We start from the raw sequence: 15,547 nt of genomic DNA, 5'->3' as shown, positions 1-15,547 counted from the left end.
CATGTTCAGGGATCATGAATTGGGGAATGCAGCTACAGCACAGAATATATGAAGAAGGGTTTGCATGCTGCAGTCATACAGGAGTAGAGGGAGAAGGCTGAAGATTTGTACTGTGATTAATTGGTGGAAAGCAGTTGCAGCTATAAATAGTTACCATTTATTGTTCACCACGTGGGCCAGGCATTGTGCTGAATACTTTGTATAAAAATTTGACATATGGACAGAGAAGTGTAGGTAAGATTTTGAGCAAAATTGTGCTTAGGAAAACTACTTCTGGCTAAGGAATGCGTTGGAGATAAGAGAGGAGATTAAAGCTTGATAACAAAGATGTTTCAGACTGGTTCATACCTTGGCAAATGTATGTTTATTTAAAGAATAGAAACATGAACAAATAAGACATTTTAAAATATACATATTTTTATCATTTGTATCATATGCTTATTTGTACCATATTTGATTGGAAGGTTGAGATTTAGTAATTTTCATTTTGTCTGATCTGTCAGTCTAATCTAGTGTTATTATTTGCTTTGTTTTTCATTCATTATTATAAAGTTACAAAATATGTTTTGTTTTTGTTTTTTGTTTTTTTAAAAGATGACCGGTAAGGGGATCTTAACCCTTGAATTGGTGTTGTCAGCACCACGCTCTCTGAAGTGAGCCAACTGGCCATCCCTATATAGGGATCCGAACCCATGGCCTTGGTGTTATCAGCACCACACTCTCCCAAGTGAGCCATGGGCTGGCCCTTAGAATATGTTTTTGAAGTAAAAAATGTGGTAAAGGAAGTTAACATTAAATGTCGGTGTTTAAAATATTGATTCCTATGCTCCATTTTCAATAATTCCATCATACCTTAAAATCCTAACTTAGGAAGCAGGACCAATATTATATAAAGACTATCCACATCCCTTACATCTCTATTTTGCCTTCAGCTCTTTGGGCATTTCCCTAAAATTAAATAGCATGTATTGTGTGCTTACTATATGTTAAGTACTTAATACATTCTTCATTTAATTCTTACAATAATTTATTCCAAAATTATAGATGCGTAAACTGAGGCTCAAAGAGGCTAAGTAATTTGCCTGTGTTAGTAAGTAGTTTCATACTTAGGCAACCTAACTCTAGATCCCATGCTCTTAATCTCTCAGCTGAAGTACAGTTCATATCTCTAGTGGAGGTTAACAGAGGAAAGTCAATGTGGATACTGTTAGTTGTTAACAGTTCTTTGAGAGGTTTTATTTGATTTTTCTTGAATAAATTTAAAGATTGCCTTCTGACACAGCTTATTTACCCACTGTAATATTTGGACTTGAAAAATGTTTCAAATTCTCAATTTAGCAACCATGTTTTTGATAGGAAGTAATTGTAGCCACATCACTGGTAAAGAAACTTGAGCTTGAGAAGTGGTTAACCTTGCTGTAGGACAAAACTGTATTTGTAGATATAAACAAGAAATGAAGCTATCAGGTAGTAAAGTTTGAGGATGCAGTTCGTGAAACTGTTTATTTGGAGTGATTCTTTAGATTGCTGCCTGAAATACATAATGCTGTTTTAGCATTAATTATGCCAAAGAACTTAATATTTTGCCTTTCTATCCAACTCACATATGTGTATAAATCCGTTTTCAGGGTTTGAATGCCGGTGTGGAAATGTTTACTGTGGTGTACACCGTTACTCAGATGTACACAATTGCTCTTACAATTACAAAGCTGATGCTGCTGAGAAAATCAGAAAAGAAAATCCAGTAGTTGTTGGTGAAAAGATCCAGAAGATTTGAACTCCTGCTGGAATACAAAATCCTTTGATCATCTGCAAACTAAAAATTGACTTGAGGTTTTTTTTCCTAGTCATTGGGAATGTAGATCAATGTATCTTGCATAGACCTTTTAATCATGCATGTCATCAGAAGAATAGATTTTTGTTTTGTTTTGAAAATGACTCTGAACATTTATTTCCATTGCAGTTTCTGTGGCTGAAAAGACTTAAACTTTACAAGTATTATCCTTTTAAGATCATTTTAATTTTAGTTGAGTGCAGAGGGCTTTTATAACAAACACGGAGAAATTTTGGAGGGCTGTGATTTTTCCAGTATTAAACATGCATGCATTAATCTTGCAGTTTATTTTCTCATTGTGTATGTATATATAGCTTTTCTCTGCAGCACGATTTCTCTTTTGATAATGCCCTTTAGGGCACAACTAGTTATAAGTAACTGAATGTATCTTGATCATTATGGCTGCTTCTGTTTTTTCATTAACAAAGGTTATACATATGTTAGCATATAGTTTCTTTGCACCCACTATTTATGTCTGAATCATTTGTCACAGGAGAGTGTGTGCTGATGAGATTATAAGTTTGTGTGCTTTAAAATTTTTTTGAGCAAAGGAAGAAAAAGCTGTATGCATTTCATTGCTGACTACAGATTTCTTTCAGATTACGTTCATTGGTCTGTATGTATACAATATGAAGAATGATCTGAAGTAATTGTGCTGTATTTATGTTTATCCACCAGTCTTTGATTAAATAAAAAGGAAAATCAAAATGCTCTCTTGTATTGCTTTTTCTCTTAATTTTTTCTGGCAGTTTTTTTTTTTTTTTTTAATTTTTTTAACTTTAACTATTTTGAATTTTAACATTTACTTGTACATATTTGTGGGGTGCAGTGTGTTGTTTCAGTATGTGCATATACTTACTGCACAGTGATTCACTTAGGGCAGATAGTGTAGTTTATACTCGTCAGTCTACCCCTTCTCCTCTCCTGGCCTCTGCTAACCATTATTCTACTATCTACTTCTATGAGTAGTTCTCTACTTTCCTAATTTTGTAAGAGTACTACTGTTGTTTGTCTCACATCTATTTATGACTGATCTTGTGATGACAAATTTTAATCTTACATTCCTGTGAGTTAAAGACCTCAGCATTTCTTCAAAGCCAAGAACTTTCTGTCACTTAGATGTCTGTTTTCTAGATCTTGTCTGATTCTCTGTTCCGCACTCTGTCACATTGAATTAGCATCTAATAGAAGCTTCTTTTTGTGGTAGGATTAGAGAAATTGAAAGTATAATTCAAACAGCAGGGCACTTGGAGAATTGTGGAATAGAAAGAACTTCAAACAGTTAGTTTGTATTATGGTTTCCAAACTTAACTGGCAGCCACTCATTTTTAAACATAAAATAATATATAAAATAGATAAAAGCAGTATTTTACGATGCAAATTTCTAGGTTTAAAATTGTTTACTTATTACTTTACTTACATGTTCTCTTTATGTATTTAAGGATGTTTTAATATTAAAATCTATAAATTTATCATATTAACAGATTAAAATGAGAGTAAACCATATGGCTATCTTAATAAATTCATATGAAGTATTATTTAATAGGATTTAACCCCCATTCATGATTCTTAAAAAACTCTTGATAAATTAGGACAAGATAAGAATTTCCTTAAGCTGATAGTTTCTATGTAAAATTTACCGAATAAAAGCAAGCATCCACCAAAAAGAGGTAACATTCCTTTTTAAAGTCAGAAACAAAGGATGGCTGCCCACTATCACTGCTTGTACTCAAAATTGTTGTGTTGATGATACTAGCCAGTAGAGCAAGACAAGACAAAGTCATAAGAAGAAAGGAAACACTCATTATTTGCATATTATATGATTGTTTTTATAGAAAACCCAAACAAATCTAAAGATAAATTACTAGAAATAATAGGGTTTAGTTAGGTAGCCGGATATAACTTTTTTTTCAGAAGTCAGTTGCATTTCTTTACACCAGTCAACTAGAGAACCAGAAGACCAGATGTTAGAATACCAATTACTTAGGAAATTTACAATATATATTGAAGATCTCTTCAAAAAAACTTCTAAAATCTTGAGATAAGACCTCAGTAAATAGAGGGACATGTTCATGGATAGGAAGACAAAATCATGAAGATGTCATTTGTCTCCATCTATACCTCTAGATTCAAAGTAATTCCAATCAAAATCCCACCAGGTTTTTTCATAGAACTGTAGGTGATTCTAAAGTAAAGGTGAAAGAGCAAAGGGCTTGGACATACCAGAAAAGAGCAGGGAGGTAGGGACTTGCACTGCCACATGTCAGGACTCACTGTGAAGAAGTGTTAAGGGCCGAGCCCGTGGCGCACTCGCTGGGAGCACAGCGACACTCCCGCCACGGGTTCGGATCCTATATAGGAATGGCCGGTGCACTCACTGGCTGAGTACCGGTCACGAAAAAGACAAAAAAAAAATAATAATAATAATAATTAAAATAGCATGTTATTAAGGGACAGATTTCCCAATGGAATAGATTGCCCAGAAAAAAACCCATGCATGGACTGAATCTAGTGTAAGAGAAAAATGGCACATTTCATCAGGAGAGGAGACTGTTCGATGATAAGAGCTGAAACGGTTGTGTGTAAAAACATGAATATTGATCCCTATCTTATGCCATAGGAAAAAGTTAAGGACTTAAATGTAAAACAAAACTCTCGGGGCCGGGGGGGTGGGACTGCTTCCTTCTTCTAGACTTTAGGATCGAGAATGACTTCTTAAGACACAAAACATTAACTATAAAGGCATTAATGAATTTGTCCATTAAAACTATTAATTTTGATTCACCAAAGTAGACCTTAAGGTATCTTTCTTCAATGAATGTGAAAAGACAGGTGACAAAGTGGGAGAAGTTAAATGCAAATCAAGACCACATTGAGATACCATTTCATACTCAGTTCAACTGGCAAAAACTTTAATGTCTAACAATATCTAGTGTTGGAGGATTTCCATATAATCTCTTACGCATTGCTGCTATTAGTGGAAAGTGGTCTTATCCTTCAGAAAGTTTGGTATTACCTTTTAAGGTGGAGCTTTTACACATTCTGTAATCCAGAAATATCACTAAGTGTATACCCAAAAGAAACTCACACATAGATTAAATGGGAGACACATACAAGAATTTTCTTAGCACTGTTTACAAAAGCAAAAACCCAGAAACAACCCTAGTCCCCACTGAAGAAGGGTGGATGAATAATATGTGATATATTCATACAATGTAATATTATATAGTATCCAAAACTAATGATCCACAGTGACATAATAAAGTAGAAGCAAGAAAAAAAAATTCTAGAAGTATATAACAAGCTTTAGAAGTATAGTAAGAAGTATTGTAAGCAAAAATAGTCTCAAATATATACAACATGGTCACCTACAAAAAGTTTAAAGTACAGGTGCAAGTCATAGATGGAGTTTATTTGAAAAGAGAGTGGTGATAATGAAAAATCCAGAATGATACCTTTAGATGAAAGGAGGCAACAGGTGGGTTAGTAAGTGGTACCAGATGGTCAAGGCCCCAACTTTTTTTGGTGGGGGGTAACAGATTTGGGATGCTTAGATGACTGAATGCAGGCCTTTTGTTAAACAATATTGAGAGTGTCATGAACCAAGGATTATGATTAACCCAATTTTCTGTACCTAGAGCCTGAAGTATTAAAAGGAAAGTTAATTATAAAGCTGTTTTGATGACTACATTTTGAAATTGGAGGTTATGCATGAAATGTCTGTTCAATCAGCCTCAGTGTTCAATTTGGGTTTTTTTAAATTGTCACAAAAATCCATTCACACAGTCTTGCAGCTTCACTTCACCTAAATACCAAAACCATAAATTACAAATTATCTCATTCTTTGGTCTTCTATACTAATTTGCCTGGGATTTCTATGCTCAAGTCTAGTGCAAAGTGATCTTTCCCCTAATTTTCCTAGAATGCTAACTTGTATTACACAGTGCAATCTTAACATTATTCCTTGACTCTAAGCACATGACTCAAAAGCCATGTTTTTTCTGATGCAAAAACAGTTTATACTTAACTGGTAATGGCTAGACTTCCCCTTTTTCCTAGAGTTTCTACAACATCTAAATAGATATTGTTGGCAATTTAGGAAAAGACTTGTGTAATTTGTTGTGGCATCTTTTCAGAGATTGGCTTCCTGGCCTTTTGTTTTTCCTTTTTTATCATCACATAACCATCAGTATTAATTCAGAGAGCCAGCAGAATATAAAGTCAAGAATATGGAAGTAAGAGATGGATAGAATCTAACCACCAAAATTCTTAGCAACATCTGGAAACTTATTGTAGGAGGTAACTTCTTGGAGTCCCAAAAGGACGTTAACAGCTGTAACATTAAAATGTGGCTCCACAGAAATGAAAGAGGGGCCATTACTGCTGATCTTATGGGCATTAAAAGATAGTAAAGGAATATTTTGAACAACTCTGTACACAGATTTGATAATGTAGATGAAATGAATCATGTCCTTGAAGGACATACTCTTCCGACCAAAACTCACACAAGGAGAAATAGATAATCTAACAAGCTTGTATCTGTTAAAGAAATTGAGTTAATTGCTTTCTTAAAAAATAAAAAAAAAAAAGCCCAGATGGGTTCACTGGTGAATTCCACCAAACATTTAAGAAATACTCAACAAGTTACTAACAAATAGAACCTAACATGTTAAAAATAATTTTATACCACAACCAAGCAGGATTTATTCCAGGTATGCAAGGCTAGTTCAACATCTGAATATCAGTGTAATCACATCAACAGGCTTAAAGAAGAAAAATCATTATGTGCTGAAGTCCAGCTTCAGCGAGGGGTGGGTACCCAAAAAGGGAGAGAGAGGGTCAGCGAAAATAACAAACACAGACGGAGACCTCAATGCATCAATATGCACCTTCTCTCTCTGCAGGCTGTCAGCATGTTGCAGCTGGAGCCCAGTAGAGCATGAGACAATGCCTCTTATTTAGATTTTTCTCTGCAGGGGGTGTTTGGGTACTATTTTCATTGTATCAGCAAGCTTAAATCAATAGTCCAAAAAGCAGGGAGGAAACTTTTTTAGAGGTCAGCCAGTCCTTTCCTTTTGTCAGCATGTCTCAGGTGATCAACTCGCACTTCTTTTTCCTGGAATCAGGTTATAAGATCCAAACCATCCCTTCATTGTCTTGAAGTTACCTTGTGACCTTTTTCTGTTAGCAAGCTGTGGTTAATATCCACCCTGTTAACAGGGTGGGAGCCAAATGTAAAAAGAACAGGGGATATATGAGCAGCATTATCATGCACATTTTAAGGTTATGCATTGGCTGTGGCCCTGTAATCTTGATCTAAATGTCAAAGTGTCATTGTGCACAGCACCATCCCAGTAGCAATCTCTTATTTTTCTAAGATCTAATTTTGCAGGTTTAATAATTTTAGAGCATATATTTTTATCCCAACACCTGATTCTTAATGGTTTATTTAAAACTGGACACCACCAAGTAAAGGGGGTTCTACACTTTCGTTCCCACATACTTAATTTGTCCCAATCATATAATTTCTCATTAATGGCAACCATTCTCTTGCCATTAATACAATCTCCAATAAATGATGTTTGCCAACTTACATCATATTTTGGACATCTCCTGGGAGGGTACCAAATTTTTCCCTTTCTCATTTTATATCCCATGTAACCATATACCCAGATGGTGGGAAGAGGATGGGGACTTCTTTTATTTATTAATTTCTCTGGTAAAGGCAATTGCTCATGATTAATCATGACCAGTGTTTTTGAAACATCCGTTGGCATAATTAATTGACTCAAAAGGGACAATTTGAAATTGTTCAGTCTTCCCAGATCTTTGGTGGGACTATCTAATTTTATGACAACAACTGTTTGTGTGTCATTTTCTGTGTCTTTTGGAAACTCAGGAAACTGCCACGCTGACCAAAACATCAAAAGAGAGAGTAAAAGCAATACCACTATGCCGAGGCAGAGATCCTTACAGCAAAAGCAAGTGTTCATAGCTGTGGCACTGCCAGCAGCTCTCCCTCCAGCGGCCTTGCCAACTCGGAGCGGGCAGCCCAAGCTATTCCTTTCAGGACTCCGCCATGGCATGGACCGCACCAATTATGATTGTATCAATAGATGCAGAAAAAGTGTTTGACAAAATCCAACACCTATATTCATGATTTAAAAAAAAAAGCTCTCAGCAAACAAGGAATATGGAGAAATTTCACTACTAAAGAACATCTACCAAAAACCCAGCAAACATATTCAATGGCAAGAAACTAGATACTTTCCCCCTAAGAACGAAGTAAAGATGTTCCCTCTTACCAGTCCTATTTCAGATTGTACTGGAATTCCAATAATAAAATAAAACAAAAAGGAAAGAAGCTATACAGATTGCGACGGAAGAAATAAAACTTTTCTTTGGAGGTGAAATACTATCTATATAGAAAATTCCAAAATTCAACACAAAAACTCCTGAAACTAGTAAGCAATTCTAGTTAAGATTGCAGGACACAAGGTTAATCCAAAAAAACCCCAGCAAAGGTTAATATACAAAAGTCAATTGTTTTCCTATTATACCAGCCATTTGAATTTGAAAAATTTGAATTTGAAATTAAAAACATGCCATTACATTAGCACCAAACAAAAAGAAAAAGAAAAAGGGAGGGGAGGAAATAATTAGGTATAAATCTAACAAAATACGTACAAGATCCATGTGAGGAAGACTACAAAACTAATGAAAGTAGTCAAATATGATCTAAATAAATGGAGAGATTCCATGTTTATTCATAGGAAGACTCAATATTATCAGTTCTTTCCAACTTGATCCATAGTTTCAACACAGTCCCAATAAAAATCCCAGGAAGTTATTTTGTGGATATCAATAAAGCAATTCTGAAGTTTATGTGAAGAGGCAAAGGCCCAGAATGAGGGGTGATGAGGCGGGAGGGCAGATATGGGAACTATTTGTACTTTCTGCTCAGTCTCTCTGTAAATCTAAAATGTTATAAAAATAAAGTGTATTACTTAGGGGGAAAAATAATTCAAAATAGGAATACAACAAAACAAAATAAACAAAAAAGCCCAGAATAGCCAACACAATATTAAAAACATCAGAAGACTGACACTACCCAACTACAAGACTTAACTATAAAGCTCCTGTACTGAAGACTGGAATTTGTGGAAGAGTAGATAAGTGGATCAGAACAGAGAGCCTGGAAATAAACCAACACAAATACAGCCAACTGGTCTTGACACAGGGGAGAAGACAATGCATGCAGAAATAGTCTTTGTCATAGTTACAGTCTTTTTCAGCCATGGCGATGGATCAATTATACAGTCACATGCGAAATAGTGAATCTAGACACAAGACCTTTATCCTTTCACAAAAGTTAATTCAAAATGGATCATGGACCTAAATGTAAAACACAAAAATATAAAACTAGAATTTAACAAAAGAGAAATTTGAGGTGACCTAGGGTTTGACAATAACTTTCTGGATAAAACACCAAAAGCACAATGTGTGAAGGAAGAAAATTGATAAATTGGACTTCATTAAAGTTACAAACTGCTCTACCAAAAGCTGCTGTTAAGAAAATGAAAAGACAAGCCACAGATTGGGAGATAATATTAGCAAAACACATATCTAATAAGGGCTTTTATACAAAATTGCACAAAGAACTCTTAAAACTCAAATATATGAAAACAACCCAATTTTAAAAAGGGCAAAATAACTAAACAGACACCTCATCAAAGAAGATATACAGATGGCAAGGAATCAAATAAAAAGATGCTCAACATCATATGTCATTGCGGAGTTGCAAATTAAAACAATAATTAGATACCACTACACACCTATTAGAATGGCTAAGATTTAAGCCACTGACAATACCAAATGCTGTTGGGGAAGAAGAGCAACAAGAACTTTCATTCATTGCTGGCAGGAGTGCAACATGGTACAGCCAGTTTGGAAGATAGTTTAGCAATTTCTAACAAAGCCAAACATAGTCTTACCCAACAACATAGCAATTGCACTCCCAAGAATTTGCCCAGATGAGTTAAAAACTATGTCCCCACAAAAACCTGCCCACAAATGTTTTTACCAGGTTTATTCTTAGTTGCCAAAAAATAGAAGCAACCAAGGTGTACATGAATAAATAAACTGTGGCATGTCTATATAATGAAACAGTATTCAGTAATAATAGAAATGAACTCTCAAGGAAAGAATAGACATGGAGGAAACTTAAATACATATCGCTTAGTGAAAGAAGTCAGTCTGAAAAGGTTATATATTGTGTGAGTCCAACTATATGACATTCAGAAAAAGGCAAAACTATGGAGAGAGTAAAAATATCAGTGGTTGCCATGGATTCAGGGGATGAATAGGTGAAGCACAGGGGATTTTTAGAAATCAAGAAAATAACACCATTAAGAATAGCTACAAAAGAAACACAACAACTTAGGAATAAATTTAACCAAGAGGTGAAAGATCCGTACACTGAAAGCTGTAAAACATTGATGAAAGAAATTGAAGACAGAAATAAATAGAAAAGTATCCCATGTTCATGGATTGAAAGAATTGATGTTGTTAAAATGTCCACACTACCCAAAGCAATCTGCAGATGCAATGCAATGCCTATCAAATTTCCAAAAACATTTTTCACAGAAATAGAAAAAATAATTCTAAAATTTGTATGGAAACTCAAAAGACCCCAAGAAAGAGCAATCTTGACCAAAGAGAACAAAGCTGGAGGCATCACACTACCTGACTTCAAAATATACTACAAAGCTATAATAATCAAAACAGCATGGTACTGGTATAAAACCAGACAAATAGACAAAGAAACAGAATAAAAAGGCCAGAAATAAATGAAGACATATACAGTCAATTAATTTTCCACAAAGGTGTGAAGAACACACAATGGGGAAAGGATAGTCTTCAGTAAATGGTGTTAGGACAACTGGATATCCACATACAGAAGAATGAAATTAGACCCTTATCTCACTCCATTTACAAAAATCAACTCAAAATGGATTAAAGACTGAAATGTAAGACCTGAAATTGTAAAACTACTAGAAGAATATATGGGGGGAAATCACAAAATTGGTCTGGGCAATGATTTTTTTGATATGAACCCAAAAGCACAGGCAATAAAAGCACAATTAGGCAAATGGGATTTCACCAAACTGAAAAGCTTCTGCACAGCCAAGGAAACAATAAATAATCAACAGAGTGAAAAGACAACCTGTGGAGTGGAAGAAAATATTTACAAACCATATGTCTGATAGAGGGCTAATATCCAAAATATATAAGGAACTCAAACAACTCAATAATAAGAAAACAAATAACCCAATTTTAAAAATGGACAAAGGATCCGAATGAATATTTCTCAATAGAAGACATGCAAATGGACAACAGGCATATGAAAAATGTTCAGCATCACTAATCATCAGAAAAATGCGAATTAAAACCACAATGAGGTAACACCTCACACCTATTAGAAGGGCTATTTTTAAAAAGATGAAAGATAACAAGTGTTGGCAAGGATGTAGAGAAAAGGGAACCCTTGTATATCTCGGTGGGAATGAAAACTGGTATGGCATTATGGAAAACAGTATAGAGGTTCCTCAAAAAATAGCACTACAATATGATTCAACAATCTCACTACTGGGTATATATCCAAAGGATATAAAATCAATCAGTATGTGGAAGAGATAGCTACACTCCCATGTTCATTGCAGTATTACTTGCAATAGCCAAGATATGAAATCAACCTGTGTCCATTAATTAATGAATGGATAAATAAAATATGGTATATACTCACAATGGAATACTATTCTGCCTTTAAAAAAATCCTGTCGTTTGTAACAAAATGGATGAACCTGCAGGACATTATGTTAAGTGAAATAAGCCAGGCACAGAAAGATGACAAATTGCCACATAATCTCTTTTATATGAGGAATCTAAAAAAGTTGAACTTGGAAGTAGAGAGTAGAATGGGCAAGGGTTTGGGGTGTGGGGGTGGTGTTGGGCTGATGTTGGTCAAAGAATACAAAATTTCAGTTAGAGGAATAAGTTCAAGAGATCTAATGTACAATATGCTGACTATAGGTAATAACAATGCATTGTATTCTTGAAAATCACTGAGTAGATTTTAAGTGTTCTCACCACAAATAAGTATGTGAAGTAATGCATATGTTAATTAGCTCAATTTAGGCATTCCAGAGTTATACATATTTCAAAACATGTTGTACAAGATAAACACATACAATTTTTATTTGTCAATTAATAAGTTAAAAAAAAAATTCTCAGGTATTGTCCCAGACAGATAGATACTGAGATGGGGTGGAACACATCTGATAATTATAATCAAAATTCTGGTGAAGTGCTGGCCGGTTAGCTCTCTTGGTTAGAGCATGGTGTTATATGTAACACCAAGGTCAAGTGTTCTGATCCCCGTACTGGCCAGCCACAAAACAAACAAACAAAAAACAAAACCCACAAAATTCTTGTGAACAGGATAGGCAGAACAGAATACTCCCTCCCAGAAGGTTCTTAGGTAGATTCAGTCTAGTTCCCATTAGTGAGGAGGGGAGGAGGACGGAGGTGGGGAGGGGTAGAGAACAGGGGGTTGCTGACATTTAGAGAACTTTCTATGTCCAACAACATGCTGTGATTTTGGCAGGAGTTAATCTTCCAAACAACCTTATAAGGCAGGTATCATGTTTCTTATTTAATTTTCACAAAGAATGAAACCAAGATTTGGTGAAGTACATACAGTAACCTACCCAAATGCAAATGTGTACTTTCTAGAGCCAGGTTTCAAGTCTTATTTCATGTTTAGGTTTGTTTCTCTTAATACATATGGTCTCCTTTTGTTCAACATCCAGGAAAGGGGCCACGAGGAAAAATCATGCCTAACCAACCTTAAAAAACGGGTGGAGGGAGGGAGAAGGAAAGGGGGAGAGAGAGAGATACTTTAGTGCACAGTTTTTGTTGACAAAGTAAAACAATCTTTGGGAAGGGAAGCACTGACAATGATCTATTCAGCTATACCAAGCAGGTTGCATACAGAGCACAACTTGGGTCAACATTTCTCTGCATTTCTGGGAGCAGGGTGGGACCCATGGCTACAGCTCAAAAAGGCACTGAACATTTGGATGGGAAAACAGCAAAAAGTGGGATGGGAGAACTCTTCAGTATGTACTCATTGACAAGAAAGCATAACAAAATTAGAAGTATCGTGTTGAAATCACAGGGAGGGAGAATCTGAAAAGTTGCTTATGCTTTGATAATGGTAAATGAGAATTCATTACATGGTACACATTAAGTCAAAATGTCAATGGTATTCTCTGTATTTAAGGTGCGGCTTGTTGTGAGTCTATCAGATCCAGCTTAAATCCCAAATGAATTTGAGGTAGTATTCCATCAGAACATGGATGTAATTGTACCTGAAACAAAGCAGACTAAAGACAGAATTAAAGAGGGCAGGAAGAAGAAAATTTGTATTGCAAAAAACCCAGCGCTGGTAGAGCTGGTTCACAGATCTGCTTCACAGTAGTTGAGAAAAAGAGGAAACTATGTTAAAGGCCAAGCACTTTTATGAAGTCAATGTCTTCTCTCCTTAGATTCTGAGCTCAGTAATGTTTACTGTACACAGTTTGGAGTAGACATCATGGCATGTATACCATACATTTTAGCACCACAGGGATATATATCATGTGCAAACAGGCATAACATTCTGTTCTTTCAAAGGAGCCCAAAATTTAGAGGATGTTGGAACTGGACTTAAGTAATTCAAGTGCAAGTGAATGTTGTAGGGTGGGGAGAAGTGGACTGGCTGGACTCCTGAGTGTTGCAAAAAAAGGTCACCGCATCCAATCTCCCAGTGCAGGTAGTGTCTACACCATTCTTTATCTGAATGGCAACTATCAGCTTCTCAGAGCCCTTGCAAGACACCAGTGTCTCAGATCTGGAAAGCTCATTCCTAGCTCTCTTGTAAAGGAGCGAGGGGCACTGGTGTACGAATGAGGCCTGAAGTGTTGTGTGCTGCGTTTCAGCATCAGGGGAAGGCACTGAATATGGTGTTATAGAGGCTCAAACCAGCCCTTAGGTTTGCTGATGCAGAAATCCAGCACACTGCACTGCAGGCCCCATTCACGCAACTATTCATACCCCTTCACCTAGGAATCTACCATTAGACAATAGTCTAGGAAAAGAAAAACATTCTGTGCATGCAGATCTTTACTGCATTGTTATTACCACGGAAAACATTGCAACTTCCTCAGCCAATGAAAATGATAATAATGAAGCCTATCTGGCTACAATGAAAAATGTTCAGGAGAATAATGTAGAGAAAGATTGAAAAATTTCATCTACTTGTCTGTAAAGTTTACAAAGATGGGAAAATCATGTGCATACAAATGGAATGGGAAAAAAAAGCATGAAAATGTGAAGACTGTAGGTTGGCGGGATTACGGTCCAATATTTTCCCCTTAAAATTCCTTTTTAGAACTGTTGTAACGTACGCATTCAACATACATCCTCAAAAAAGGAGAAAGAAAAGAAAATATAGTGTACTTACAAGTTCTTCAAATGCTGTTTTCCAAATAGAGGACAGCTTTGGTGTTTTCAGACACTATGTATAATTAGTGGGTTGGCAAGTTTATTTTAAAACTATGAAATCTTACTCGCCTTTCAACTGTAGAAAAAAATACAACTTTAACATGCTTAATTTGCTTCTGTATTTAATGCTTGCTAAAGATGGGAAAATATAACTAACACCATTTTAAGTAAGGCAGGCCCAGACACATTAAATTCCAGGAAGGGAGTAAAACACCACCCGGTTCCAGGAACTGACTGACCAGTTCCTTATCTAAAAGCCACCTGGAAGATAAATGATTGGGAAATACACTATTCCTTATCGATGTGCCAGCCCGCTAAAGCCCACCAATAAATCCAAAGGTCACCTCTGATAACCTGTAAACAGTGAACAACTCATCCTATTGTGAAAGTCTGTCTAAAAAACTGTATAAAAAGCTCTTGTGTTAAAGGCTCAGGGTCGCTTTTGTCTTGAATGCTGAGTGACCCCAGCATGCTGGAAATAAACTCCTCTTGCTTGATTGCATTGGTCTCTGTCTCATGGTCTTTGTGAGGTGAGCCATCCCGACATGTGGGGTTTGTGCACGGTGCACAGATCTTACATTTTTGGTGCGTTGGCCGGGAAGCAGCTCTCTCTGGGACCAGAGACTAGAGAACAGAGGATCACTCTAGCAGGTACCGCGGTTGTCTGTCTGTCTGCTGTGTCTGTCTTTGTGTCTCTGTTGTCTGCTGTAGTCTGGTTTCAGCTTTTCGGTGGCTCCAGGAGGAAGTCACTGATCTGGTTTTAGCTTTTCGGTGGCTCCGGGAGGGAGTCACCAGTCTGGTTTTGGCTTTTGAGTGGCTCTGGGATGGCGCCATCGGTCTGTAGTGGTCACAGCGGTGGGTAGACGTACTGGCACATCGTGGCCACAGGAATCCTGGAGGACGCTCCAGATTCCTCTGTGGGAGACGAGCAAGTTCAGCTCCACGGGAGATCTCTAGGAAGGAGACCCCTCCCGAGTTCTCTGATAATCTGGTTGTGGTGCCTGTGGCAGGGGAGTGTCAGTGTTCTGGTTTTAGTTTGTCTGGTTGCGTGTGTGTGGGGACTGACGATTTTCTGGGGCAACATGCGGCAGACTGTCTCAACCCCTG

The 15,547-nt window shown here is 36.5% G+C and overlaps 1 protein-coding gene across 5 annotated transcripts in view; it reads left to right on the top strand.

Annotated features, from left to right (window-relative positions):
• Positions 1-2,544, top strand: part of ZFAND6 (zinc finger AN1-type containing 6) — a 71,601-nt gene extending 69,057 nt beyond the window's left edge. For all 5 annotated transcript variants that reach the window (XM_063089897.1, XM_063089893.1, XM_063089896.1 and 2 more), the window contains one exon: positions 1,629-2,544. In XM_063089897.1, the coding sequence (XP_062945967.1) occupies positions 1,629-1,777 (149 nt within the window). In that variant the 3' untranslated portion in view covers positions 1,778-2,544. The remainder of the gene's footprint in view (positions 1-1,628) is intronic.
• The last annotated feature ends 13,003 nt before the right edge of the window (positions 2,545-15,547 follow it).

This window comes from Cynocephalus volans, chromosome 3, assembly GCF_027409185.1.
Source record: "Cynocephalus volans isolate mCynVol1 chromosome 3, mCynVol1.pri, whole genome shotgun sequence".
In the NCBI taxonomy this organism is placed as follows: domain Eukaryota; kingdom Metazoa; phylum Chordata; class Mammalia; order Dermoptera; family Cynocephalidae; genus Cynocephalus; species Cynocephalus volans.
The sequence above is the reverse complement of the archived record's forward strand: the minus strand, read 5'-3'. Positions and strand labels throughout refer to the sequence as shown.